General features: G+C 35.6%; 1 protein-coding gene across 2 annotated transcripts in view; it reads left to right on the plus strand.

Annotated features, from left to right (window-relative positions):
• Nucleotides 1-14,382, plus strand: part of LOC149556554 (nucleic acid binding / zinc ion binding protein) — an 81,609-nt gene that overhangs the window by 18,028 nt on the left and 49,199 nt on the right. For both annotated transcript variants that reach the window (XM_089830880.1, XM_089830879.1), the window contains exon 2: nt 10,852-10,919. In XM_089830880.1, coding sequence (XP_089687006.1) covers nt 10,852-10,919 — 68 coding nt within the window. The remainder of the gene's footprint in view (nt 1-10,851; nt 10,920-14,382) is intronic.

Consider the following 14,382-nt stretch of genomic DNA (forward strand, 5'->3'; position numbering starts at 1 on the left):
TATATGGTTGTAGCCTCAAGTAAACCATATCCCCTACCTCGAATCTACGCTCTATTCGGTGCTGATCAGCATACAATTTCTGTTGATTCTGAGCCTGTTGTATATTCTCTTTGAGCACTTTTAGGATGTCGTGACTATGTAACTATACTCTCCCATATGCAATCATCTGATCCAAGCCTTTTGTTGTGTAGTTACATAGTTCCTCAAATATCCTTCCGCCCATTTATTCACAATCTCTGTTTGCCCATCTGTTTGCGGATGATAACTAGTGCTAGGTGTAAGATCTGTACCACACAACCTAAACAACTCTTGCCAAAAAACACTCATAAACTTACTATCCCGGTCGCTGACAATGAATCTGGGCAGCCCATGTAACCTGAATATCTCTCTAAAGAAAAGATCTGCCACTTGTGCTGCTTGGTAAGTGGACGGAATAGCAAAGAAGTGAGCAAACTTCGTCAAGCGGTCCACCACCACATAGATGCAATCCCTTCCTTGCACTCGTGGTAAACCAGTGATGAAGTCCATCGAAATACTTTTCCATTTCTTATCAGGAATGGGCAAGGGCTGTAATAAACCTGCAGGAAATGTGTGCTCTCCCTTATTCTGTTGACAAACCACACACTCCCTGACATACCTCTGAACATCATCCTTGAGCCCTTTCCATGAAAACCGCTCTCGGATCTGCCTGTAGGTCTTGAAGACCCTCGGATGTCCAGCTGTGGGTGCATCATGAAATGCCTTTAGTATCGCCTCTCTCAAATGTGATGATGGAATCAAATAAACCCTGTCCTGAACTCTGATCAATCCATCTATCACCTCATATTGATCATCCTGTATGGTACCTGAAATCAATCCAGAAGCCCAAGCATCTTCGACATACTCTGCTATAATCCGATCTCTCCAATCTCCTGAAATCTCTGCCAGAGCACATAAGTGAGGTCTCCGAGATAAGGCATCAACCACCACATTTTTCTTACCTTTGACAAACTCTATGTCAAAGTCATAAGCCTGCAATTTAGTCACCCATTTTTGTTGCCGGTCATTAAGATCACGCTGGCTCATGAAGTATTTAATACTGTTGTGATCAGTCTTGATCACAAAACGTCCACCTACCAAATATGATCGAAATTTGGCCAATGCATGCATTATGGCCAACATCTCCCGGTCATAGATAGAATAACTTTTCTCAACTCCCCGGAGCTTCCTACTCTCGAATGCAATGGGATGCTTCTCCTGCATCAATATTGCTCCAATCCTATCACCTGATGCATCACAACGAAGCTCAAAAGGCTTCGTGAAATCCGGTAGAGCTAGAACTGGACATGAAGACATTAACTGCTTGAAATGCTCAAAACACCTCTGTGCTGCCCCTGTCCACACGAAGGCTCCTTTCCTGGTAAGATCTGTCAAGGGTGTAGCAATCTGTGAGAATCCCTTAACAAACCTCCTATAAAAACCACATAAACCAAAGAATCCCTTAAGCTGTGTAAGGTTTGTGGGAGTAGGCCACTCTACAATAGCTCTAATCTTTTCGGGATCAACCCGAACGCCATCTGCACTAATGATATGCCCAAGGTAAAGGAGCTCAGTCATGCCAAACTCACATTTAGATTCCTTGGCATACAATGACTCTCTCTCCAGAATAGATAACACCTCCTCCAGATGATGTAAGTGCTCCTCCTAGGTCTTACTGAAGACCAAGATGTCATCAAAGAAGATCAAGACAAATCTCCTCAGCTGCTTCCTGAATACCTGGTTCATACAACTTTGAAATGTAGCAGGTGCATTGGTTAGACCAAATGGCATAACCATGAACTCAAAGTGGCCATAGTGACATCGGAAGGCTGTTTTCTCAATGTCCTTTGCTCTCATCCTGATCTGATGGTATCCGGATCGCAAATCAATTTTGGTGAAGAAGCATGCCCCATGCAACTCATCAATCAGCTCATCAATCCTAGGAATGGGATACCTGTTTTTAATTGTTTTCTTATTCAGTGCCCTGTAATCGATGCACATGCGCATCGTCCCATCCTTCTTCTTTACCAATACTACTGCTGAAGCAAAGGGGCTCTTACTGGGCCTGATATGCCCCATCTCCAACAAATCCTTAATCGTCTTCTCTATCTCATCCTTGTGTTTCTTAGGATGACGATAGGGAGTAATCATAACTGGTTTGGCTCCCTCCTCGAGCTCAATAACATGTTCCATCCTCTGTCAGGAGGAACCCCATGAGGAATATCGCTAAATACTTTAGCGTGTCTATCAAGTATCTTCTGGATATCTGGTGGATGACTCTTTTCTTGTGGCTCTGGTGAAGTTGGCATAATGTAGCATTTTGCCGCCCACTCTATGTCATCATGACGAAAAAGTCTCTGCATTCTCCTCAAGGACACTACTCTGCAACCTCCATCTGAAAGTCCTCTAAGTACCACAGTTCTGCCCTCATGCTGGAATCTCATCTCCAATTTCGCTAGATTGAGTGTGAACTCAACTAGTGAAGCCATCCATGTCATGCCGAGGATGACATCATAATCTCCCATGTCCACAACATAGAACTCATCCTCCAACTCGTAGCCATCTCCAAACCTGATGCGAAGATTAGATATCTTCCGAGTGCATAATAACTTATCACCGTTAGCCACCATGACTCTAAACCCATCATGCTCCTCTGTCTGTAACCCTCTTTTGGCTACCAACTGTGCATCTATGAAGTTATGTGTAGCCCCAGTGTCAATAAGAGATATCACTTTCTGCCCCTGGATGGTACCCCTGACCTTAAATGTGATTGCCTTTTGGGCCCCTGTCAAGCGTGCCAACGATCTATCATCCTTAGGAATGTTGCTCTCATCTATAGTGTTACCCTCATCTGAATCGGAATGCTGATCCTCCCCTTCTGACTCTGACTCTTCTGCTGAAAAATACTCCATTTGATTTGCCTTAGCCTTGAGAGAACATTTATGAGATAAGTCCCAAGACTCTCTACAATGGAAGCACAGCTTCTTCTTTCGAAGTTCATTTAAGGTTTCATTGTCTAGTCCTTTTGATCCTTCTTTGGGTTTGCTATACTCTTTCTGAAACGGTTTTTTGTCTTTGTCCTTGCGGTAGGAAGAATCTGTTGAATGGTTTTTTCCTTTGTATACCGAAGGGGCTAAATCTTGTGCCTTTTTAGTTGCTTCAGCTAAGGTGAGTGGATCATGTCCCTTCACCCAACCTCGTAATGGATCAGCAAGACCATCACAAAATAACACCACCAATCTCCTAGGAGAGATATCAGTAACAAGTACAGACAAGCGCTGAAACTCGGCAATGTAAGCATCCACAAAACCTGACTGTTTTAACTGTGCTAGCTCCTTGAAATGTAACTCGAGACCTTTAGTGTCAAATCTCCAAATCAATGTTTTGGTGAATTCCTCATAGGATGTAATCTGATTATGCTCCAAAGTCACCATGCCATGATGCCACCATTCATGTGTAACGCCATCCAAGTGCATAGCCGCATACTTGATAGCCTCCTCCTCAAGCATAGGATTTAGTTGCAAGTATGTATCTACCTTCTGCACCCAAGCTCGTGCAGTCATCTTCCCTGAAGCATCATAATAAGGTAAAGAAAGTTTTTCAACTTTCTTCCTCAGCTCAAAGTTTTGATTCCTCCCTCCTGCTTTAGGCATGTGTCTCATCCTCAAGTCCATATAATCTCTAAGAGAAATATCCGCCTGAAACTCCGGTCCACTAGCCTCCCAGTCCCTCCTGAACTGATCCTGTAACTCGGTAATCTGCAGTTCGTTTACTGGTTGAACCGGATCTCTGGGTGGGAAAGTGGGTAGAAGAGGTCTCGAGCTCGCAGTCCGCGCTGGGCGTGCAACGTGTCTAAAGTTATCAGCCTCATTCCCATTGTTGCCGTGTCAATTATTACCATTAATGTTATTCTCAGGACCATTGTTGTTGCCTTGGCCTCCATGGTTATTGTTTCCCCCGTTGTTATTGTTTCCCTCGTCGTTATTGTTTCTGTTGTTGGCATCACCTGGATTAATATTGACACCCATCTGTGTAGCCATGAGCTGCAACATCATGTCCATTTGCCTATTCTGCTCCTGCTGCATACGCTGCCCCTGCTCTAATGTATCCAGTAACTGTCTGAATAGTACCTCCCCCTGATCTGGACCAGCATTTCTGGCTCCGCCTAATCTTGTATTCCTGTCATCTCGATCACCCATATTATTGTCCTGATCAAAGAATATCTCCTCTGTGTCTGTATGGTTGGATTCAATGTCCACCTGCACGGATGTACTAGACTGTTTGCTTTGCAAGTCTGAAATCCTATTTTGTCTTGCTTTGGTATCATGGAAATTATAAGACCCCTGTTGCATGCTCAAACATAAATGCTTACCCTGTGTTTTTTATTTATTTCTGATTTTAGTGTTTTGATATTTCGTCAAACACTTTTTTCCTCTATCCGGCTGTTCCAAATTCCCTATAAGACCTCCACAGGATGGCAGGACTTATAGCTCTGATACCACTGTAATGGGCACCCCTGGATGTCCCAAAAAACTAAACCAATTTGCTGAAAGGAATTTTGTCAAACAGTTTGCATGCAACCTCTTATTTCTCCGTTTAATGTTTTAAACCCCTTATAACTCCGGAAATCAAACGTTTATTTGTTTGTTGTGTTTTGTGCATGGAATTGGTATCATATAACATAAACAAGAAAGAAACTACAATAATATGCAAAGTGGAAATGAACTGCTGCTAATAAAATGTTATTTTCAGAATTCATAAAACCAAATACATGGCAGATTTAACAACTCACTAATTATTTCAGCAGTATTGACATAATACTCCAGCCCATGCTTTCGAACTTGCTGCTACAATACTTTGTCCTTCAATCAGTCCACTACCTTCGTAATACCATTCCCTCAAAGTGGCATAAGCGTCGGACAAGTAGTGAAGAAGATATGAGCAAAATACCAAATCTGCCTGTAGCCGGAAATGCAACTAAACTGCCTGATAATGAAGTCAATAACAAAGAATTCCAAAGGCCAAACCCCAAGGGAATGACGTCTAGAATGTTACAAGAGAGGATAGACGTCCTCAAATGCCAAGAACGGAGCTGCAACTCACACACCAATTTCTTCTCATATTCAACCTGCCTAATGAAGCCACAAATGCTTCCTTTTATTCTATTTCCAAGGGTCTGCTCAACTCATATGGGCAATGTGGGATAAAAGATGTGTAATATATAAAACATATATTAAAATACCCCTTATGTCTCCCTTGGGTACACATCACCATAAAATAAATATTAAAGTAACACTTTAATATTTTACCATTAAATTAGACGTTACTTTAATAAAACTTCAGGCATTAAAATGTATTAGCAATCGGACTCCGAATAATGCGAGTGATAACTCATCGAAAAGCTCTCACCGAGGAGTATCGAATCCAATCACCAAAATTGACCTGCACTGTGTCCTGCCGACTTACTAAAAATAGTAAGTATGCCTGAAACTGAGTAATCAACTTCGTTTTGGCCCAAACTGGAAATGACTAGGCCAAAACACTCCAGGATCCCATTAAACCCTTCGTTAGCCCTCGGGACCATGTAGAACAAGGCTAACGCACACACACTTGGTCAACTGCTAAAATGGGGACATTACATAATGAGATCTGATGTAATACCTTATGGATAAAAGATTGATTTAAATACTAATAGTTTTAGTATGAGAGATTGATAATCTCCATCTGTCTGACACATCTTTGTAGCTTATATAATTTTGTATGTGAGATTAATGTAATCTCCATTTGACTGACATGCTTGAGATTGTCATCATCTCTTTAATGTTGGTATGTGGGATTGGTATAGTCTCCATTTGATCGACATGCTTGAGATTGGTGTGCCAGAATATTCTAATGATGTCAACATATGCATATGTGATTGGCCTTGGATAGAGGATGTCCTATCCAAGAAGAATCTTAAGGGTTGTGCTCCAAGGAAGATGGTAGAATAACTAAGGGTCAGGAAACCTTATCTAGAGACGTCTTTAAGGTGGGGGTTAAGATAGAGGGTAGAATAGTATAGTTACATTTGTTATTGTTTAAGTTTTGACATTTATTTTGCAGGTATTACTTCTCTGAAACGAACTTTAATAGTGGGGAGATTACATTTGTATCAGAGCTATGACCTTGCCATCCTGTAGGGAAAATACAATTATAAATATTTCAATTGACAGAATATCAAACTATTGAATATAGGTGATAATAAAGCTTGCAAAACAAGATCACACAAATGATGAATATAAGTTCATAAATACAAGTGATTTTTTTCCGATTTGGAGAGGTGGAGTAAATCCTCTCGAGATAGGAAAGATTCCAAGTTGGGTATGAACATGCATCGAGGGAGCCTCCTTGTAGTTAAGTGTCTAGCACCTTGCGATATTTGAATTTTCATCCTCTTAAGTAGGTCATCTAAGAAGCAAAAGGACTTTAGTGTAATGTGATAACTATCAAGGACTATTCATTAACATCTTAAAATAATTTCATTTTAAATACATATTAATGTACATCAATCTTTGAAAGTAAACAACCTTCATATAGGAGACAATCATTGAAGAGATCATTAAATGGAATGTTATCTACAACAAAAAGATGTTGAAACATTGAAAAACAATCAAACTAGATCTTTTGATTTTGAAGATATCAGATTATGCTTGGAATCATTTGAGGTGATTCACCAACCTCGACATTATGAAATTTATCAATCAACCCACTATTGATCATTCTATATGATTCAATCATCAAATATGAATCATTTAGACATTCACCAATCCTAAGGTGAAATGTTCATATCATTTGATAAATATACACTTACCAATTCACCTTTCAACATTCAAATATGTTTTTGACATCAAACTTGGAAATTGAAAGGGAGTTCAATAACGATCCAACATATGAATTCAAAATTGTAATTGCTTGAGGACAAGCAATTTCAGGAGGGTAGGACTGTAATATCCCCTCTCATAATATAGTTTGATATAAATCACAATGGTCAAATATTTCTAATTAAAACAAGAGACACATTGCGTCAAAGTTCCTGCCAATAGTTAGGAAAGAAGGAAATTAGAGAGTAAAATATATGAAGAGAGAGTTAAAAGAGATATATTCGTCGTAATAGTTAGAAAAGAAGGAAAATCGAGATTTATATATATGAAGACAAATTGAAAAGAGAGATAATGACAATAGAGATTTATAGATAGAAATGAAGGATACAAAGGATATGAAGAGATTTAAAAGAGAGAGAATGATATATTATAGGGACACTAAATAGAGATAGTTGGAAGAGAATTTTAATAAAAAAGATTAAGGATTTATGTTATTTTAAGAAATATTTAAATAACAATTATAAAATTGAGTTAGATCAATGAAGTATTAGTTTCTACCTTTTCCAATATAAATTCAAATATTAAATTTTAAAAAATAAATTGTTCACTACTTGATCCAAACCAACAAAAGAGTTAGTAAGTTTGAAGAACAATATTAGTTTTACAAATTTTAAAATGCGAAAAAGAATTAAAATAGGATTGGAAAAAATAGCTAGTTAAACATAGTGTGAAAAAAGTTAGCATTTTACGATTGACAAAAGTAATGGACAATGTAAAACTAATAAATATATTTAAAATAGAAAATATAAAAAATAAAAAACTAAATTAAAATTATTTTTTGTAACAAAATTTATAAATATTTTTAATAAAAATTTATCAAATAATTATATTCTTAAAAACATATTTTTGTTATTTATAAATTTAATTATAATTTAGAATAAAAAATAATTTAAAATTAGAATAAAATAAGAAAAAATTAAATAAATATATTTTAAAATGATATGATAATTAGTTTTTAAGTAAGATTTTAAATAAACTTAAACTCACAAGATGTTAAAAATAATAGATTGATATATTTACAATCTTTGGTAAGAAAAATGATTGGGTTATTATTGTTGATTAGACATGCATTTATGTCTTAGGCAGTGAGGTGGAAGATAAAATAATTACTTTATGGAAACTCTAATCAATTTGTCACAATTGTGAAAAAGATAAAGCTATCATTAATGCATGACATCATCGTTGTTGGAAAAAAAATGTGAATTTTTGTTAAGGAAAATTGATTTTTCTCCCTACCAAAAATAGTATGGACCAATAGAATGAGCACAAAATGTCATTTATAAAATAAGGAAAAATGAAATATAGATATACACATTGTAAGTTGCATATAAGCTTTTCAATTCTTTGATTTGATTGGTCAAGTTAATGTCATATTAGCACTAACATGAATGCATAAGTATTCCTGCCCATGGCAGGAACTAATAATTACGTAATTGTATACAAGAGAATGACTAAATAATTACTAAATAATTATAACATATATGCAAATATTAGACATTAATAATTAACATTGAATAAACAAATAAATTAACCATAAAATAAATAAGTAAATGTTATTAAAATAATAATAACTAAATACTAACAATACTAAGCAATGGATCTATAATTATTATTAAAACATAAACAAAGTCATTTTGTAAACATTTACACATTCCTAAAGTACAAAATGACATGACTATTCTAAGAGGGAAAGCTCGTCCTATTTAAGGGGGGTTGCACGAATGCAAAATTGGAAAACGTATGAAAAGGAGAAATGAAAAATAGTTATAAAGAAATACTACTAGTAGACGAGCATAGCAAGGTAAAGGGGGAACATGTTTAAAGATTAAAACACCCTCCTTTTTTCCATGTAAGCGCCACATGAGAAAATAAGGACATAAAATAAAGGAAAGGCATGGGCATTGAACGGGATAACCCCACCACCGAACAATATATTAAACCAACCATATGAATTAATGTTGACAGGAGATGCATCAAACAATAAAATAATAAAAGCATAACCATTTTCTCATTGCCAAAATTGCTACTTTTCCATTCGATAAGGGGAGGACAAGGATAATATTATGTGGATGATGAATAAAGAAGAAAGGGATATTAAATACATCTTCACCCCATACGACAAGTAATAAGTAAAGAGTTAAGTCATAATAAGGTCTAATCATTATAAATTCATCCATTTCTTGGAAGAAAGTATTGAGGAGGAAAATTCACTGAATATATTAAGGTAAATAGAGGTATATTTCATTATTAATTATTCCTTTCAACATCATTTTCAATAAAAGATATTATATATGTGAAGATAGGTATTTATATAGAATTATTTAATAAATAAAAATTCTTAAAAGATCATATAGACGATTATTTAGAAATGTTTATTAACAAACTAGAGAGAGATTTTATAATGAGATCCAATACTTCATGGATAAAATATTGATTTAAATACTAATAGTGTTGGTATGAGAGACTAATGTAATCTCCATCTTACTGAAATGCTTGAGATTGTCATCATCCTTATAATGTTAGTATGTGAGATTGATATAAACTCCATCTCACCGACATGCTTGAGATTGATGAGCGGGAATATTTTGATGATGTCAACATATGCATGTGATTGACCTTGGGTAGAGGGTGTCCTGTCCAAGAAGAATCTTTAGGGTTGCATTCTAGGGAAGATGGTAGAATAACTAAGGGTTAGGAAACATGATCTAGAGATGTCTATAAGGTTGGGGTTAAGATAGAGGGTACAATAGTATAGTTAGATTTATTATTGTTTAAGTTTTGACATTTATTTTGCAGGCATTACTTGTCCCAAACTAACCTTAATAGTGGGGACATTACATTATTTAAGGAGTATTCCTCTCCATTGTTTAATATTCAATATCAATTTAATTGGTTATTGTTTTAGGCCATTTTGGTTCATATGAAGACGAGTTTTTATTTTTGATTTTTATAAAAATATTTTGTATCCATTGTGGCCATTGGAGACACTTGGGCATCCTTTAGATGTTCTGGGGACTCCTAGGAGCTCCCTAGATGTCCAAGGGACGTCTTGACTACTAACATCATCTAGAAATCCCTAAAAGTAGGACTTCCTGGAAATGTTCCTGTTCTGAGGGAGACATCTTGAGAACAATGATGTAAGTAGTGGGGTGAAATCTCCTCCAATTCCCCTCATCTTGAACATGTTCTTGTCATGAAAACATGGGGATTTTGGTGGGGGACGTTCACGTGCTACACTTGTATATGCACTTCAAGTTTACACACATAGTTAAAGTAATTTTTTCGGTAAAAAAAAACATTTTATCAAAACCAAGAGTAGCTAAAGAGATTGAGAAGCATTGCAATAACATAAACAAGGCAAAAGGATGTGAACTATGGACTTTTCAGAGCTCGTCATCTTGATTTTTAGGATAGTTTTTGAAAACAGTTAATGTTTCATAGACTATTAAATTCTATCATATCCATTAACACGTGTGGTGAATTTTTGTGCTTGTAGTGGAGCCTCATCTCATGATGTAGTTGACACTATTTATGAACAAAGCTTCAATGTACAAGTTTATTAATGTTACATTCATCTTGATGGATCCAATATATTTTCTATGAAGTTTACTCAGAAAACCCCCTTCAATAAGCATTTTGGAATCAGTAAGCCTGAAGTTTCTCATAAATCTGATTATGCTAAGCACCCAATGTTCTTTGTTAGGATTAATTATTATTCAAAAGTTAATATAAATACCTTTTTGTGGACATTATATTTTGTCTGCTATTTAGTAACATATATCTTTATGCCATGGCAATGACCGCATGTTTGATGGTTCACATTTTCTTTATTTTAATAGGAAAGGTATGATATGATTCATTGCCATAAGTGAGGAGAGAAAATTGAAATGGAGTTGTGCCCTTTTTTCTTTAGGTCACATTGGATTTAAGTTCTGAAGATGATAGAGCACAACTTGATAGCTTGCAGTATGAAGAATTCTGGTGAGCTTTTGTCAACCATGTATTTGCTAACCTTCATTCTTTCCTTTATTCATGACAAAATTTTGAATTCTGTAATAATTCCAATAATCTGAGATATAGCGTCATGATTTATGTTTTGCAATGCTTAACATTGTTTGTTTTTCAGCAATGAAATTTTCAAGGTCACAGATACAAATATATTGGCTGTGGTTTTCAAGGTGTATATTTATATGAGAGATGATGAAAAATCTATTTAGTAGATTGTGAAAGATCATTTTGATATATATCTCAATGTTTTTTTGTGTATAGATAGCCGTGAAAGGAAGGAAATACCAACAATTTAATAATATTATGAGAAGAGTTATGTTAATGGAATTCAACATGTGACAGAAAAATTTCAAATTAACAATGGCATTCACAAAGATAACACCAGATATGCTGTGGCAAACCCTTTCAGGAAAAGGTTCAGCAAGAAACATAGCACCACTCAATATATTAACAAAATACTGTTTACAATATAAAGATATTCATTAATTGATACATCTCTTCACTCTTGTGCTAGTCCAACAACATGCACCCTCAGTCAGCCTGTTGCTTTAAACTGTGCTTCAACTTGTGTCAATCACACAATGTGGCTCTTGCCTGCTAATCATGGCTTCCAAAATATTAATCAAACTATTCTGATCAAACACCCCATTTGGAGGCCAGATACCCCTAAAAATGTCGAGACAATCTTGCAAGATCATGAGCTCGCCCCACCTTACAATATTCGTTACGCTGACTATATTTAGCTGGTCAAAGGTGCCTTCTTTCAGTGCACTTTATAACCTCCATCGTAACTGCACTTACAATATGACCTCTCATGTGTTATAACATACACAACCATACGACTATCAAATTTTCAGTATAGATAAAATAAAAAGTTTTTTTATAGCAGTCGACATGAAATTTCTCATGCAAAATAGAAAATAAATTCATGGGAGTCACACCTTATAAAAGGGCCTAAAGGTTGAAATAAAACAAAAATACTAAAGGGGATCACGGGTCTGTAAACCTATACCTGTCTATGTCCTTGGTATTGTTGGCCCATTTGTTTCACCTAACCCCACTTGCCATGCAAAGAAAAAACTTTAAAGTTTTTCATCTGCCTGTTTTTTAAGGTGTAGACTTTTGTTGTATCTAAATCTTACAAATAAACTTCATCAAGATTCAATGTGACATTTTTAGTTTTTAAAATTTAAAATTGTATTAACACCACTGCCAATATTTATTATGAGAAATTAAATTAGACTTAGAAAGTAGTTGGCTCCGTGCGTTTTTTTTGGATTTATTTGAAAGAATAAATGGATTTTTAATTTTTTGGAGTGGGATCTGCTCTGGAATTGTTTGCATGGTCAATTTTTTTTTTTTTTTCAATTGGATATAACTTTCAGCTAGGTTGTTGGATTTTCAACTTATTATACTAATTGAAAATTTGGTTTGGAGCACTATGCAATGGTACAAGTTTAGTTCCTTGATTTTGCCATTTTGATTGTTTTATGGGGCTTGAAAGTTACATGTTCTCTTTTTCATAGTTTTGGACATAACTTTTTCATGTAGAATTAAATTTTTAATTACAAATAGGCATTAGAGATCATGTTTAGTGTACTACATACTAGTGTAATTATTTTCTCAGTTTGATGAGTACGGAGAGTTGTGTACTTGTTTGAATACTTGTAGGTGCCTACGATTCATGGTGTGATTGTGTCAGCATCTAGATGAGTTGTCGCAAAAACTTGATGGAGTACATGTTTTAATGAGATATTTGTGATTCTATAACTAATTATCAGATTTAGTGCTTTGTAGTATAAGTTTATAGTTGTTTTTAAGAGTCTGACTTTGATGGTGACATGTACACATGTTGGCTTTGGTTTGAGGACATGAACATGGTTTGAGATTTGGAGTGTTCTGCAGGTGATAGTTGAGTGCAGGTGCAACATTGGTGTTGATTATGGTGTCATGGTTATATAGATACACTTGTTTGCATTGACATGGCTTGATTATGTTTATGGTGGATTGGTGGTGTTTTGGTTTGATGTGAGGAGGTTGTTCTTATCTCCTTGATGCTTGCTTGGTTCTTTGACTATGGTACTCATTTGTAGACGTGTTTGGCAAATCATTTTAGAGTTTGACTTGGTGTTTGAGTCATGTGGTCCACATGATTATTCTCTTTGATGTTTCAATTTGCAGGTCACTAATGTGATGATGAGTTTGTATGTTTCCGTATATGCGATCTAGGAGTTGTGCAATGTTTTAGGTAGTCTTTATTTATATGTTGCATAACTAAATTAGTTGTGGATTGTTTGTATCACTTGATTCATTCAGTGCTAATGCAAACTTTATCAGTTGGCCTCAACAGTGGTCATTTGTGCATTGTTATGTTTTCTTTGAGATGAGAGAATTGATGATTAAAGTACTTGGGCAGTTGGTTGGGCCTTGTAGCATGTGGCTTATCATGTTGTTATAGTAGCTTGGCTGCATTTCATTGGTTACTGTAATGACCCTGCTCAAACCTGATTGAAAACTTTTGATTTTTGGCCTTGGAAATTTTGTCAAACACTTCACATACAAGGGTCATATGACTGATATAACATTTCAGTTTGCTTTAATGACTTTTTTTTCAATTAGCATCAATGAGAATGCTTGCAGGAAAACTCGGAATTGACTAAACAATGACACAACATGAATGTGCAACATATTTTGACAATATTCAATGCATATATGTGACTGAAACTACTTGCAATATGCAGCTACAGCAAGTAGTAATTATGACAAACACTTTGGATGCAACCTAAGATGGCATTAATGCACTTACAGCCAAATGGCATTAATACAAACACTTGGTATGCAAAATTATAACATTATTTATGCCAAAAAGAGAACCTACAGCCAAGTGACTTTTCGTCATACAATTGGCATACATCCTCGTACAATATTCAGATGATCATTAAAATAATATATAACTCCCAAAGGATGATACTTAATTTGAAATGCTATCCTATAATGATGACAATGAAAAGATGCCGAGACTCTTGGCTTACATCTGCAAGAATAATGCTTAAATCTGATACAAACTTTCACCTACAGCCATACCTTCTAATATGCATCTAAATGATATGAAAAATTGCATGAAATATCCAAAGGAACCTGTAGCTTGGTGGCGCCTTGAGTCTTCACCAATTTTCAGAATTATATTGCAGCCTCTGTAATAGCAGCAATTTAATAGTTCTCTTCAAATTTGGTATACAACAGCACCAAATTTGCATCCATAGAATTAGAATAGTATTCTGAGAATTCAGTTTGCAAAATTAATCATCAATCAGTGATGATTCAAATTACCAAGAGAGGAATCAGTCCTCAAACCCTAGCCATTTCTCACAGCCACGAAACTTAATAAATTTTCATCAAATGACCAATGGATATCGTAGAATGAGCTCTTGAGTCC

The sequence above is a fragment of the Cupressus sempervirens genome, chromosome 5, assembly GCF_028749045.1.
Source record: "Cupressus sempervirens isolate cs-2001-9-10 chromosome 5, ASM2874904v1, whole genome shotgun sequence".
Lineage (NCBI taxonomy): Eukaryota > Viridiplantae > Streptophyta > Pinopsida > Cupressales > Cupressaceae > Cupressus > Cupressus sempervirens.